The sequence below is a fragment of the Anabas testudineus genome, chromosome 10 (assembly GCF_900324465.2).
Source record: "Anabas testudineus chromosome 10, fAnaTes1.2, whole genome shotgun sequence".
Lineage (NCBI taxonomy): Eukaryota > Metazoa > Chordata > Actinopteri > Anabantiformes > Anabantidae > Anabas > Anabas testudineus.
This window is the reverse complement of record NC_046619.1, coordinates 7,253,520-7,267,064: the sequence shown is the minus strand read 5'-3', so window position 1 is coordinate 7,267,064 and position 13,545 is coordinate 7,253,520. Positions and strand designations below refer to the sequence as shown.

At 41.7% G+C, this 13,545-nt stretch overlaps 1 protein-coding gene across 1 annotated transcript in view; it reads left to right on the top strand.

Annotated features, from left to right (window-relative positions):
- The window catches only part of gria1a (glutamate receptor, ionotropic, AMPA 1a), a 60,733-nt gene that overhangs the window by 15,927 nt on the left and 31,261 nt on the right, over positions 1–13,545 (top strand). The window contains 6 exon segments of the mRNA XM_026358270.1: positions 1,237–1,421; positions 4,590–4,643; positions 7,466–7,624; positions 7,937–8,104; positions 8,960–9,064; positions 9,978–10,088. Coding sequence (XP_026214055.1) covers positions 1,237–1,421; positions 4,590–4,643; positions 7,466–7,624; positions 7,937–8,104; positions 8,960–9,064; positions 9,978–10,088 — 782 coding nt within the window.

Genomic DNA, 13,545 nt, shown 5'->3' with positions numbered 1-13,545 from the left:
CATTCAACATGGCTGCACTTTTGTGATTGTCCAATTTATTTACACATGCTGCTTTGTGGTCATATGTGGAGGTGAGACACCATCCATCTTTTTATTTCTTAATGACCTGTTGTCAAACAGGCAGCATGAATTGCCTGGAGAGCAGCTGGTGTGCATTCCAATAAGGCTGGGCAATCATCTTTCAGAGCTTGTGACTGCATTCCTCATTCTTCTTTTGACAGGCTCTGTGTTGTTGTTGTTGTTGCTGCTGCTCTGGATAAGCCATTTTTACATTTGCTCAATATGGATAAAATGCCTGCATGCACCCAAAACAGACATTCATGGAGGATATGCTCAGCACTCCATGTATAGGCCCACGATGGTTTTAACAGTGTTTGCAGGCTTGGTAGAAAAACAAATAGAGCTCCATCATGTATCAGTTTGCATTTCAAAATTCTAATTGCTATAATTCATTTGGATAATGGCTGCCAGTCTGCTGCGGGTGAAATTACTTTATTTACTCTGTGGAACAACTGCGGCTGCCAGCTCAAGAGGAATCTGATTGGTCTACTGCCAGCAGCAAAGGAGTACAACAGTGAGTCAGATTGTAAATCAGAGCTCAAGATCAATGTGTTCCCTAATCGCCTTTTATTTCCTGTCTTTGCATGAAGCCCTTTGCTCATTGGCTGCTCTACACCTTTTTTCTATGATGCTCAAATGTCTCAGCAGCATATCAGTGACAGCGCAATTGAGTAATGCCACCTGTAATTGGTGCTTGGAAGACGTAAAACTGGCTGTGAGTGTGTCGTCTGCGATGATGCACAGGCTCATTATTTGTTAGTGTGAAAGCGGTGATTATTTAGCCCGGCACTGTACGAGCTGGAAAAGCACACCTGTACATGTTAGTGTGCTTAATGGACTATCCCACTTGTTACACTTTATCTCTGAAGCTACTGGGGAGATGCTGATGAGGAGGTTTAGCAAGAAACTGTTGGGTTTTCAGCACGGTTTGTTGTGTTCTCAATTTGTTTTAATTTATCTTCCACCACATAATGTAACTACACACAGTACAAGAATAAGCCGAAAGCCTTTTAATGATAATAAAATATAAACACTCATGGATCACTCTAAGTAGTTGAACATCAACTACTCATTCACCACTTCATTCATCTTTGTTGCAGAGCTTTTGCTTTACATACTTGAACCATTTGTTTACATTTTCCAGAGAGTTTTACCGCTTTCCTTTCCTCTCTCCAGGCCTGTCAGTGCTGCAGAAGGTGCTGGACACAGCGGCAGAGAGGAACTGGCTGGTAACTTCTGTTAATGTTGAAACTATGACGGAGGCCTCTTTCCTAAAAGTGTTCCAGGATTTGGACAAGAGGAAGGAAGGACAGATTATAATCGACTGCGAGACTGAGAGGCTCACTGGCATCCTGAAAAAGGTAAAGAGCGTTTCTCTTTTTACAGTGATCATTAATTATGCCAAGATATAATGCCAAAATGATGTTGATAAAGTGGCAAGAAATAAATATAAAGTATATGCGGGGGGGTAGCTGTTGGTCTGTTGCGGTGTAAAATATCTTGGAGCATCAAGGACAGGAAAGATAAATAACACAGCGCTGGCATTTGTAGCGAGCAGTTCCTCAACGATAGGATCATCACTTACTCACCTCTGTACAGTTCAAAGGAAAAGGATGTTGGCATCACAATCGACTGTTCGCTAGGCTGCTTTCCCAAGCGGAGATTGTTCAGTCGTAGCTTAGCAACCATAACTAGGGATGGCGAGTCTGTCAAGCTTTGGATTTCACTTCATTTTGGAAGAGCTGTATACTCAATGTGACAGTTCTAAAAGTTAGACTCAGTGTTTTAAAGAGTGTGGATGGTGGTGTCGTTTTTGTAATAGTAGTGTTTGGAAAAAGGGGAAATCATATAAGTTGTTGACTCCATGTTGTATGTTGACTTACCTGTTAGCTTCACCTCAGTTTATGTCGCACTTCTATACATAGTCAGCCTGAAACATTAACCCCAACTAGAATGAGTTTTTTTTTTTATTTAATTTAATTTGCGTTTCTAGCAAGCTATCCTGCTACTTTTAATAAAATACACTAGCCTTCGCTTTTCCGCTGCCAAAATCAATAGTCACTGCTAGAAATCAATTATGAATTTTATTATTAAACCACTTTCTGAAATCAAGGAGCTGAGCATGCTGTAAAACTATTATTCCAAATACTGGAGAGCTGTTTCACCGATGAAACAAATTTTGATAACAGTGACTCTGTTTTGTTAAGTGTCGCAGGAAGCCATGCTAGCTCTGAAGCTAGCACACCTGAGAGCACTGAAAAGGTGTTAATGACATTCACAAATGTGTACATGTGTGAATATGAATGTGAACTAATTGGAACCACTCGCTGCATATAATCTATCCACAGATAAAGCCACACATGTGTTTTGTATTAATTGTTTTGCTTTTTAAACCCGTGTGACACAATTTTTTTCTGTTTCTGTTGTTGTTACACACACACACACACACACACACACACACACACACACATGCACTTTAAAGATGTTCACGCGCGGACAGTCCCCATCTGTACATGTAGGCTACGGCTGCTCGGTGTGACTGTTATTGATAGCCTGGTGTCTACAGTTAAGGTTATTGCATCGGGTCTCCCACCTGAGAAGTTCTACATTGGGACGAGCGCCATCAATCACCCACGTCTTCACCGCCTGTGCACGCGAGCAACGGCAAAGCACACATACCCAGACACACGCTTGCAACTCGTTTGCCTCTTTTGCCCTTTAAACTCACTTCTGTGTGTATCTCATTCATCACATACAGTACACAGATTCTCCTACGATAATGTCACTGAAAATATCCCGAGGGTGGCTTTTCGTATAAGCTGAATGTTATTGTCTCCTCTGAGAACATTTATTGTGACAGAGGAGCTACCTCAGAAACATTTTAGAGTGTAGACAGATGAAAAGTGACCGCTTCTCTTGGGGCTGAACTCTGAATGACTCCTCACATCTGCGTGGGTAATTAAAAATCTACTCACATCCAAAACATTTCCATTTGACAGTCCGCTGTGGCAGTAATGTGTGTGTGTTTTTCCCCGGGTGTCGGGCGTATCGGTGTCAGTGCTCGTGTGTCTCTCTCTCCTCCTTTCCTTTAGTTTTTCCTTGCCCGAGGCTCGACCGCGGGGCCCGCCTTGTGCTGGGGTCACCATTAATAACAAATGCCACCTTCTGTTGTGACCTACAGCATCGTCAGAAACACACACACACATGGCACACAAATAAGAGGGAATGCTCACAGAGAGGAGCTGGAGTGAGGTCATGCATAACCTCAGAAAGTGAAATGAGCTTTGTATTCTATGTGCTAAAGCTATGTATTGAATGGCGCAGGGCTTTAAATTAGTACTGCCCACTTAGCTTTGTTTTGTTTGACTGCCCAGTATGCTGTCACATACACATTTTTGTTCTACGGTACAACAGTCTCTTCATTTAGGATTAGGTGAATTAGACTTTTTATAGAATGCCACCAGCTCAGCAAAAAAACATTTCGTACATTCACATTTAAATGTCAGTCAAAGGAGCGTCCAATGTGGCCATTTCCTTTCTAAACTGGCACTACATTACACACCTCTCACCGTGATGTTCAGACTGCCCTGGCCGTCAGTGCTCAGCAGACTTGGGACGCCCACAGTTAGAGAATGACAGCAGCGCAGGCAGGAGAGAGATGGAGTGTACAGGAGGCGTGGGAGAGGGGCCTGTCACAGTTCAGCACTGACAGACTTCATTATTTGATGATATTGTTAGACCACAATGGAGTTCCGGGGGAATGGAGTACTGTAAGTTATTTAAGTATCAGATCAAAGATCAAATACGAGCTAACAGGGGAATAATACAGAAAGTAGAAGAAAGCAAATGAGGGGGAGGGAAACACATATAGTAGAGTAGTACAAATGAATGCAATTTCCACAACAGATAAATGTTTAATTTCATATGTGCAGTTTACTTCTAATGAAGAATTAAATATTCATTTAATTCATCAATTGCCTTCTTCTAGCATCATTTGTTACACATCTATGTATCTATGTGAATTGCATCAAAGGTGAGTATGAGTGGCCAGTATTACACAAACTCAAAGACAACAATCACAGATCACAGAGGAGAGGAGAGGAGAGGAGAGGAGAGGAGAGGAGAGGAGAGGAGAGGAGAGGAGAGGAGAGGAGAGGAGATTTGAGTCATATTTATTTCTGACTCCAGAACTGTCATTCTCCTTGAGCTGCTTTGGTCACTTGTATTATATGGAAGTGGTAATCTGTAAATATGTTGACTTATTACACACAGATTAAAGCCGGCATTTGTGAAGTTAGTCATCCTTTTATGATGTAGGATGCTCAGTGTTCAGTTCCCTTTGCGCTGATTTCCTGTCAACCTACTTTCTGCCTGTCTTGCTCAAGGTCAAGTACTGCAGTCTCTACCAGGTATACTGCTGAGACGCTGTCAGAGCACCCCCCACGCTGTCTTGGTTGCACACACAAACCCACCCTCTTGTTTGTATCACAGACATTAAACTCTGTTTCTCCTCTGTGTTTGTCTTCCAGATTGTTGAACAAGGCAAGAATGCAAAGAGCTATCACTACATCCTGGCTAACCTGGTAAGGACTGATGATTTCTATGCACCTCTATTCATTGAGATCTTTTTATCCATAGTTCTCGAGGAACATTCTCAGTTTAGCTCAGTTGTATTGGCATCGCTGTGCAATATGACCTTTAACTGGATTCCAAACTTTCAGTACTTTATTGCCAATTGAATCGCCTAATTATGTAGCTACAAACTAGTGGCTATCTAGTCTTATGTCTTTTATGTTCTCTCATCCCATTTTCCTCTTCAGCTACATGACATATTCATTCACTGCACTTCCAATAGCACAGTAATAGACTTAGTGTAGAGTGAAGCATAAGTGGGAAACCTGTGACGGCCAGAGACAGAAATCTATGCAGACTCACAGTGACAGAGAAAGGTCAGGCTGCCATTGTCTGCAACTTTATATCCATTAGGTCTCTTTGTCTGCTGCCATTTTCTCAGTGCAAATGGTATGTAGGCCCCTACAGCACTATTTGGTCTCACTAAATACAACCAAATGAAGAGAAAATTGACATCAACAGAAGCTGTAGTAATAACAGCATTAATATGCAGCTGCAGGCTTGAACAATTTCTCACTGCTGGGGTTTTAGATTGGCTCAATCTCTCTTGTCTGGCCAGTTTGCCAGATTTAATTTTAAATGATAAGGTGGGGACCGTAATAGCAGCTGATACGCAAAGTGGCCACAGTCATTTATAATGGACCTATTAAAAGGTTTGTGAAAAAAAAAAAAAAAAAAAACAGTTTCAGACAGTTTCCACTAATTTCACTCATCTACTTGCTATTGCGGACGTGAGCGGCGGTCTGCGTGTGAATCAGAGACGCAGCGTTACAGCACAAAGGAGAAAAGAGGAGCTTTTGAGTAAATAGTTAAATGTGGTAAAAATATCAGTCAGAAACACCCCCCCCCCCCCCCCTCCTCCCTCCCTCCCTCTCCTCCATGTCCAGTGTTAGGAAAGGCTAGTTTCTATAGTAACCTCTTCAGCTCACTGCGCTGCATTAGCTCATACATGGAGCTGAAAAAAGACAACTCTGTCTGTTCAACTGAGAAATATGGACATTTGACAACACACTCAGGCTACATTAGGGAGAAAATGGAAAGAGGAGGGAGAAGGGGGAGCAGGATACCCACCACACCACCACCACCGCCACCACAAAACAATACAAACTATGTGCTAGTTTACAGGCAGCCACTTTTATTGGTCTTTGCTGTATGCGTACAAAGATTAAAGCAAAGTTCGCAAATGAGAGCTTGAGGCAGACATATGGCCGAGGGAGAGCTGGAGCTTCAAATGACATGAAACAAATGACATCAGAGCGGGAGAGAAAGAAAATGGGAAACAGAGAGGTTGTCACAGAGATGCCTGGTGCGCAGGAGACAATCTAGTGCGGCTCCTTTTCTTCTCATCAGTCAAAACCTTGCTTCTAAATCTTAGACAAATCTTCTCTTCCTTTCTCCGGCTCTGTCTCAACTCCCACCCATTCCCACTTATCTGCCTCCTCTTCTCCCCACGCTGACAGGCAGCCTGCTGAGAGACTGAAACTGTCTCTCCCACACTGCTGCCGTTCTCCCTCTCTGAAAAACAGCCCTCTCCACATAATAGTCAGGGGAACACTACAAGTAGGAGATGCCATTACAGTAAATCACTTCTTTTTCCATTCTGCTCAGCCCGAGGCATCCCTCGCATTGTTCACTGTAGCCTATAAGGTTTTTAACCTGCCATTGTTAACAGTAGCCTATGAAGACTCAGTCTAGCGGAGATTAGCAGCGCACTGCTCTCGCCATGAAATTACGTTTTCTATTTTCTTTTCACTACTCTTGTCCCTCAGGAGTAGACGGGGAGTCTGTTCAATGGGATAACCTCTCTAAGTGAAAAAGAAGGATTTGTCCATTTCATTATCCAATTAACCCCTGCACTTTTGATAGGAGAATTAAAATCAGTGTTTGAAAGCAACTGCCCATTGGTACTTGTTTTAATAATTTAGGAGGTGAAATTATCCAGTAACTCACAATAAATAAAAGCAAAATCTTAAAAGAAGGACTGAAAACAAACATTATGTAGTTTTTCTGCTGCCTTATCCTTTTGATCATCAAATGCACTCATTCCCAACATGGGCCCTGGGATCCCATATATGCTCCAGTAAAGACTCAGAGGGGTGATGAGATGAAAAAAAACAAAAAACGGACTGATTCATTTTTCAAATATTTCCTTTTTTCAGTGGCTGCTTTTACGTCTTCAGCCCTCTGAAAACTATTCAATTAATTAAGTAATCTATAAACAAATTATCTCTCTGCTGCTTTGATGCATTACTTGTGACAAAGAGCTGCAACTACACCGGCAAGATAAAGTACGTGAACCTTATGGGATTTTGTAGTTTTCTGCATTCATTTGTCATAAATCTGAACTTCATCTAAGTCAAGTGTATTAACAAATGTGATGTGTCTAAAATAATAACACGAGAATGTCTTTATTGAGAACAACCATAAAGCCCTCAGAGTGCTACTGGAAAAAGTATGTGAACCCTTGGAATAATCACCTCAAAAATCTTTTTCAGTTTACTCACAAAAAGAAGATGCTTATGTGAGTCATGCCTCGCCAAAAGGAGCTTCCAGAGGATCTAGAATCAACAATTGTTGATTAAAATAAAGCTGGAAAGGGTTAGAAAGTGATGTCAAAGACAAATTCACCAGTCTACAGTTAGGTCAACCAGTTATTAATTTCACGGGTTCACATACTTTATCCATTAGCACTTTTTCTCAATAAAGACATGAAAGGGCAGAATTTGGTCACGGCCCGAAGTCTCATCACGGACTTTCCTCCTCCCCTCGTCAGGGTTTCCTGGACATCGACCTGACAGACCTGAGGAAAGGTGGAGCAAACATCACCGGCTTCCAGCTCGTCAACAACTCAGAGCCCGGTGTCAGTCGCGTCGTCCAGCAGTGGATGGAGTTCGATAATAAAGACTCCAAAGTGCCCAAGAGTGGACTCAAAGTATTTACCTTTCATTTCATTGTCTATTCTCCTTTTTCTCTATTTTCCTTCTTCTGTCTTTAAAACATTTATGTGAGGAATCGTAACGTACAGTGTTCTCTGTCATACTAAATCATAATGGACTCCTTTCACGGGAGCTGTGATTTTTCAAGTGATGTTGGGGTTAGTGCATTTCTGAGATTTCTGTTATTAAGTGGTCGTTGTTTTTAACCACAACTGTCCATCCAGCTGACATAGAGGACAGACAAACAAGACCACTGTCAGCTTTTATCAGCGTGACTTCTGTTTGATTTATCTGCTTTGTTTCTGCAGTACACAGGCGCTCTAACGTATGACGGGGTGAAAGTCATGTCCACGGCCTTCCAGAATTTAAGAAGACAGAGGATAGACATATCTCGCAGGGGCAATGCCGGAGAGTGTCTTGCCAACCCACCGGCTCCCTGGGGACAGGGCATTGATATCCAGAGAGCCTTGCAGCAGGTCTGGACACATTCATAGAAACACACTAATGCGTACATATTACGTAGACCCATACACACACACTCACGCAAATTCTTGAGTGGCACATTGGCTAACAGCTCCTGAGCTGGGGCTGGCTGAACAAATTAGGTCTCATTCTGTCGTGTAAAGTTCACATTAAGTCGTAGGAGAGCTCTCGAGTATCAAATGTGACATCATGGCCAGTAAACAAAACCTGCAGGCAATAACATTCAGCCGTGATCATCATGGAATATGACATCAGCAATTGAGTTTAGAAATGTAATATTTGGAGGTGGAAATGAAAATGCTGGTCTGGCTGTGAGACTTCTTGATCTCGCCGACACAAAGACACTCACGCATGCAAAGGCACGTACATCAAGGAGGAGACTTTTTCACAAGTGCATTTGCAGACAAGAGGTCCAATGCTGTGTATTATGCATTTAGCCAGAAACCCTAATGTTTGTGAGGACATACTCAATAATTGCATGTGTGTGCAGCCCCGGGCTCGGTGTGCAGTTTGTGTTTTGTGCGCCGAGGCCTCTGCTGGGACAGACTTGAGATTGAAGCTGCGTTCGCTCAATTAATTCCATCAAAAGGCCAAAAAAAACACTCTGCACAGTACACCTACACGCACACCGTCTGACATTCATCTGCACTGTGGACTTACTCAAATGAATACTAGGAAAACACATGCGAGCTGTGCTTTACATGCATCGTGTGACATAACAAATGCTTGCTGCCGGCGCGGACGGGATGAAAATGGCCTGTGAATATCATGCTTCACGGCAGCCATTATTTACTTGTCTGCAGCACGAGCCAGAGTACGTTTCTTCACTATCTGTGACTCTATTACAGGTCCGTATAGATGGATTGACTGGTCACATTCAGTTCAACGAGAAAGGCCGCAGAACCAACTACACCGTTAGCATCATGGAACTGGCCCCATCTGGACCCAAGAAGGTAGAGTCAGCCCGTAGCCTGAGGCGCCAATATAAGATATTTTTCTTGCTTAAGGACCCTATTAAAAACTCTGCCTGCAAGGCTGTTATGTGAATAACCCAGTGTCTTTTGACAGTATTTAATATGTTCAAAAGAGGACTTGGTTCCTATTTATCAAATTTCTTAGAATTACACTTTAAAGAGCCAATTTAGGAGGGAACATCCAGACACATTTAACAGGCAACTCCCCACTACTTACAGTGAAGTGGAAGAGTCACCTTTTAGAGCAGCTCTCAAGTCATAACATGACTACTCACACACTGAAAAAGGATCTATCTGGCATCCGTATTGTTGTTCATTCCTTCAAAACCTCCATGCATTTGTTATTGCTTTTGAATGAAATCCTTAATATAGTAGCAATCAATAACACTGTAGAGTTTTTTAGGATGTATCAATATATAAGCAGGGATGAAATGATAGGAAATGGAAACAAAAAGACTGAAGCAGGAAATAAATACTGCTGCTGATAGACGAAAAGAAAACATCAGATCAGTCTTATAGTGGGGAGAATTTAGCACCACATTGACAAGTACAGACAGTGATGGTGCAAGAAAAGTGACAAACAAAACAGTGTGAGTTTCATTTGTGTTGTTAGCACCCCTGATAGAATAGGAAACGTGGTGAAGCACCCTTCAAAACTCAATTAAATACGTTGACTAACCTACCCTATTCTGAATTATACGTACAGTATTGCTTCACAAGTTCAGATATTATGCTTCTGATAATTCATCATAATAAATGTTACATCTGTTTTTGCAGACACTACTCTTACACACCTCTGAAGGGCTTTTAAATTTAAGTATATTAAGTGTGTGTGTGAGTTGAATAAATAGAGGTTGTGGCCGTGGATTGTGACACATTCTCCTTGTCTTAGGTTGGCTACTGGAACGAAGATGAGAAGTACGTGACCACCGCCAGCTTCATGAGAGGCAGCAACGAGACGTACGGCCTGCAGAACAGAACGTACATAGTCACCACTATCTTGGTGAGTCTGAGTAAAATAGACAGGTTGAGGGATTTTACAGGGGACAGGCGGGTGAGCTGGGAGAGACCGAGACCGAACAAGTCAGGGTAACATTTTTCCATTTTCCTTTATGATAGAGTTCCTAAAAGTTCAGGCCCCTGAAAGAATTCAGCAGACGTCTATGATTGTATCTGCCTCCCTTCCTTCCCTCCTCAGCTCTATTCTGTTAACTTCTCTCTGTCTGACTGGCGCCTGCTCAGAATCACAATCACTTTATTTGGCAAGTACAATACAACATTTTGTCTAGGGGACACCGGCTTACTGACTTGCAGAGCTTCACTGTACATACTTACAGTATGTTAAAGAGACAGCACAAAGGTAACTCAAGTAGTTTCATAGTAATAAATAGCTTTGTAGTTATATATTATTTAACATTACAAGGACTGGAGGGGACTTATTTCTGGAGTTGTCAAACATCAGTGTGGCCTTAATTTCATTTTCTCCTCCCATGCATGTTCATAATTTGGTTCAGATGTCAACACAACTTGGCCAGGATGTTTTAAATGTCCTGGCCTATATACCAGAGATGGAGCTGCTGGAGTCTGTAAAGGAGGGTGGGTTTGAAAATCAGGCTGAAAAGACCGCGTCTGAACCACGTTTATGGCAGCGAGGTTATCCTGACATTTTCTCAAAAGGAAGGAACCTACTTGGCAATACCTGGGCAAAATACATAAGAGGATAATAAAGATTGTAGCATATTTCAGAAGGTGCAGGATGTTCTCAGTATGTGCATTTAGTTTAGAATTTTTATATCAAAGAATACTCCATGTCTGAAGATGCCCAGGGCTTCTTTTATACTCCTAGTGTATTTTTTCAAGTTTGAATGTCCTTTATCTCTGTGCATCACCGTCGCCATGTAACTTTATTGGAGTGAGAGCGTATGTAGAGCTATCTAATCAATGGATGAAATGTGTCTTAGGGGAAGTGTGTGTGCTGCTGATATCTGCTGCGAGGGTTAATGGAATAAAGGATTTCAGCTATGTACTGGCCTTAAGAGAAATTTGCAGCCCGTCAGATAACGGCTCAGTGGAGGTGATGGAGCTGAGAGACGCACTTGATAATCTGTGCCAGCGTCTGTGCCACCTATAGCACCAGCAGCAAACATCTGACTGCAGAAATGTTTAATGACAAATGTACTGACATCATATCGTACAACTCAGTAAGAAGTCCATGCAGCCCAGTGGGAAAAAACTGTGGTGAATGTCAAATGGCATTTGGGGAAAGGAATTGCTTAGGTGTCAATAGATTATTGCAAAAATGGCAGTAATGCGGAGTAGTTAGACTAATAAAATCACCAGCATTAACACTAATATGGTCGATTCTGCTAATTAAAAACAGCTACGTAGCTTTGTACCTGATTTAACTCTGTAACAAAGGGCTAGAAATGTGCTGCACAATAAGTCTAGCTAATTTAGGCTAATTTTACTTTTATTGAGTGCGTGTACAAGGCAAGCAAAGTGAATAATTGTTTTGGAATAATGAAAAAAATTACTCTCCTTGCCATCCAATCCATGCCATCTCTAGTCCTCCCATTGTGCCAGCAAGTTTAAGTCCTGCTGCTAAAAGTCTGATTCAAATGGATGCTTGAAAAGATTGTAGAGCTGCTCGACCATTTAGAAAATAAAAAAGTAAGGAAGTTCTTAACAGTCCTTACATTTTAAAAGTGGAAAAAATGTCTAGAGGGCTTCTGCCTATGCAGACTGGACCTTACCACATTTTTTAATGTACTTTCTTTATTAAATTTTTTTTATTTAGTTTCTTGTTATGCATCCCTAGAGTTTTTTACGTCATGCGCCGTGTATTAATGTGTGGATTTAATTATATGTATTAGAGAGAGGCCAGATCTAATGCAAATAAGTTAACAATAATGACAGATACTTTATTAATATGGTCAGGGAGATTCTTGTGGACTTGCTGTCCCCTAAACGCACTTGTCCAGGAAACTTTAACATGTGGCCAGCAATTGTGGGGGCATCAAACCACTAACCCTGAGGTTTGTAGACAACTGCCCTTGTTGGGCTGCATACCAGCCTGGTATGCATATATGATCTTTGTTTCTATTTAATTGAAGAACCCCTAATAGGATGGGAACCCTCCCCTTATTTAGCACAGTGGATAAATTGGTTAAAAATAATTGGATAAATAGTTTAACCAGCTAAAAAAGAACCCAACCCAACATCAATAATTTGATAATCAATTGAAATCACTTCTAATGGACGCATTTGAAATATGACAGGAGTACTGGAGTTCAGCTTATACCAGTGACAATTACATTGAACAAAAAACAAGGTTGGGAGCTTCCCATGTAGAGCATTAGGTATACAATGAAAAACTTGTAGTCTGTTGGCATCTAATTAAAACAACATGAAAATCCTCATTTAAACCCAGTGGCTGCAGTCTCCCAAGAGCACAGACCTAAAATAAATCTCTCTGACATAATCTCCTATCAGTGTCCCCTTTTCTAGGAGGATAAATTGGTTTTCTGTCTTGGCACCTAAGAGAAGAGATAAGGTGTTAACAGTTATTTGGCTGCAGGGTAGCAGTACTTTTTTTATTTTTTATTTTTTTGCACCTTATAACTTTTGCGGCCACTGATTTGTTGCTTGAGGGAGCGCGTTGTTTTGCCAGCGTAAAGGTATCACTTCATTCTCCTTTAAAATCCCCGCTGTCCTGGCCGGTGCACACAGAGCAAGCCTGGGTTAACAGGAGATCTGGGAGGAGTGAAGCAGAACAGTTATAATGGAGCTCTAAATGCCCGGCGCCTTCACGATCTCGACTTTGCACTACAACCAGGCCTCCGTTGGAATAGCGAGGTTTAGTTTAGCATGACAGAAGTTGGTTATTAGTGGCACTTCGTGTGTGGAGCTATTCAAATAAGTAGTTATTTTACTATAATAGGCTTTCAGCAAGAAATGTTCATGCAAAAGCAAATCACGTCATTTTTTAAACTCCCTGGGGGGGGGGGGGGGGTTAGCTTGGTATATAAGGAATAAAACTGCTTGATTTTTGCAAATTTACCTTTATTGTAAACTGTAGTGACGTGTTTGTACATGTTTCTATAAAATGTATTGTTGCATGTCTGTGCATGTATTTAATATATTTTATATTTGAGAGACAATGAATCTCTGTGGAACGGTTGTAAGTCAATGAGACATTCTGTATGCCGTGCCATGTCTGTTTGCGTGTCTGTGTGTGTGTGTGTGTGTAAGTGTTAATGTGACTACATGTGTGAGGCCACACATGCACACTCACATGCGTGTCTCTCAGTCTTTGTCTGCGGCTATGAGTGCAAGTACATACCCTGTTGATACGCTTCATGCCAGACCTTTCTCTTCATTGTCTCCCTGGGGTGCCATTGCTGTAGCAGTGGGCCTCGGGTTTCTATGTGTAACAATGATTACTTTCACCTCAGCCATAA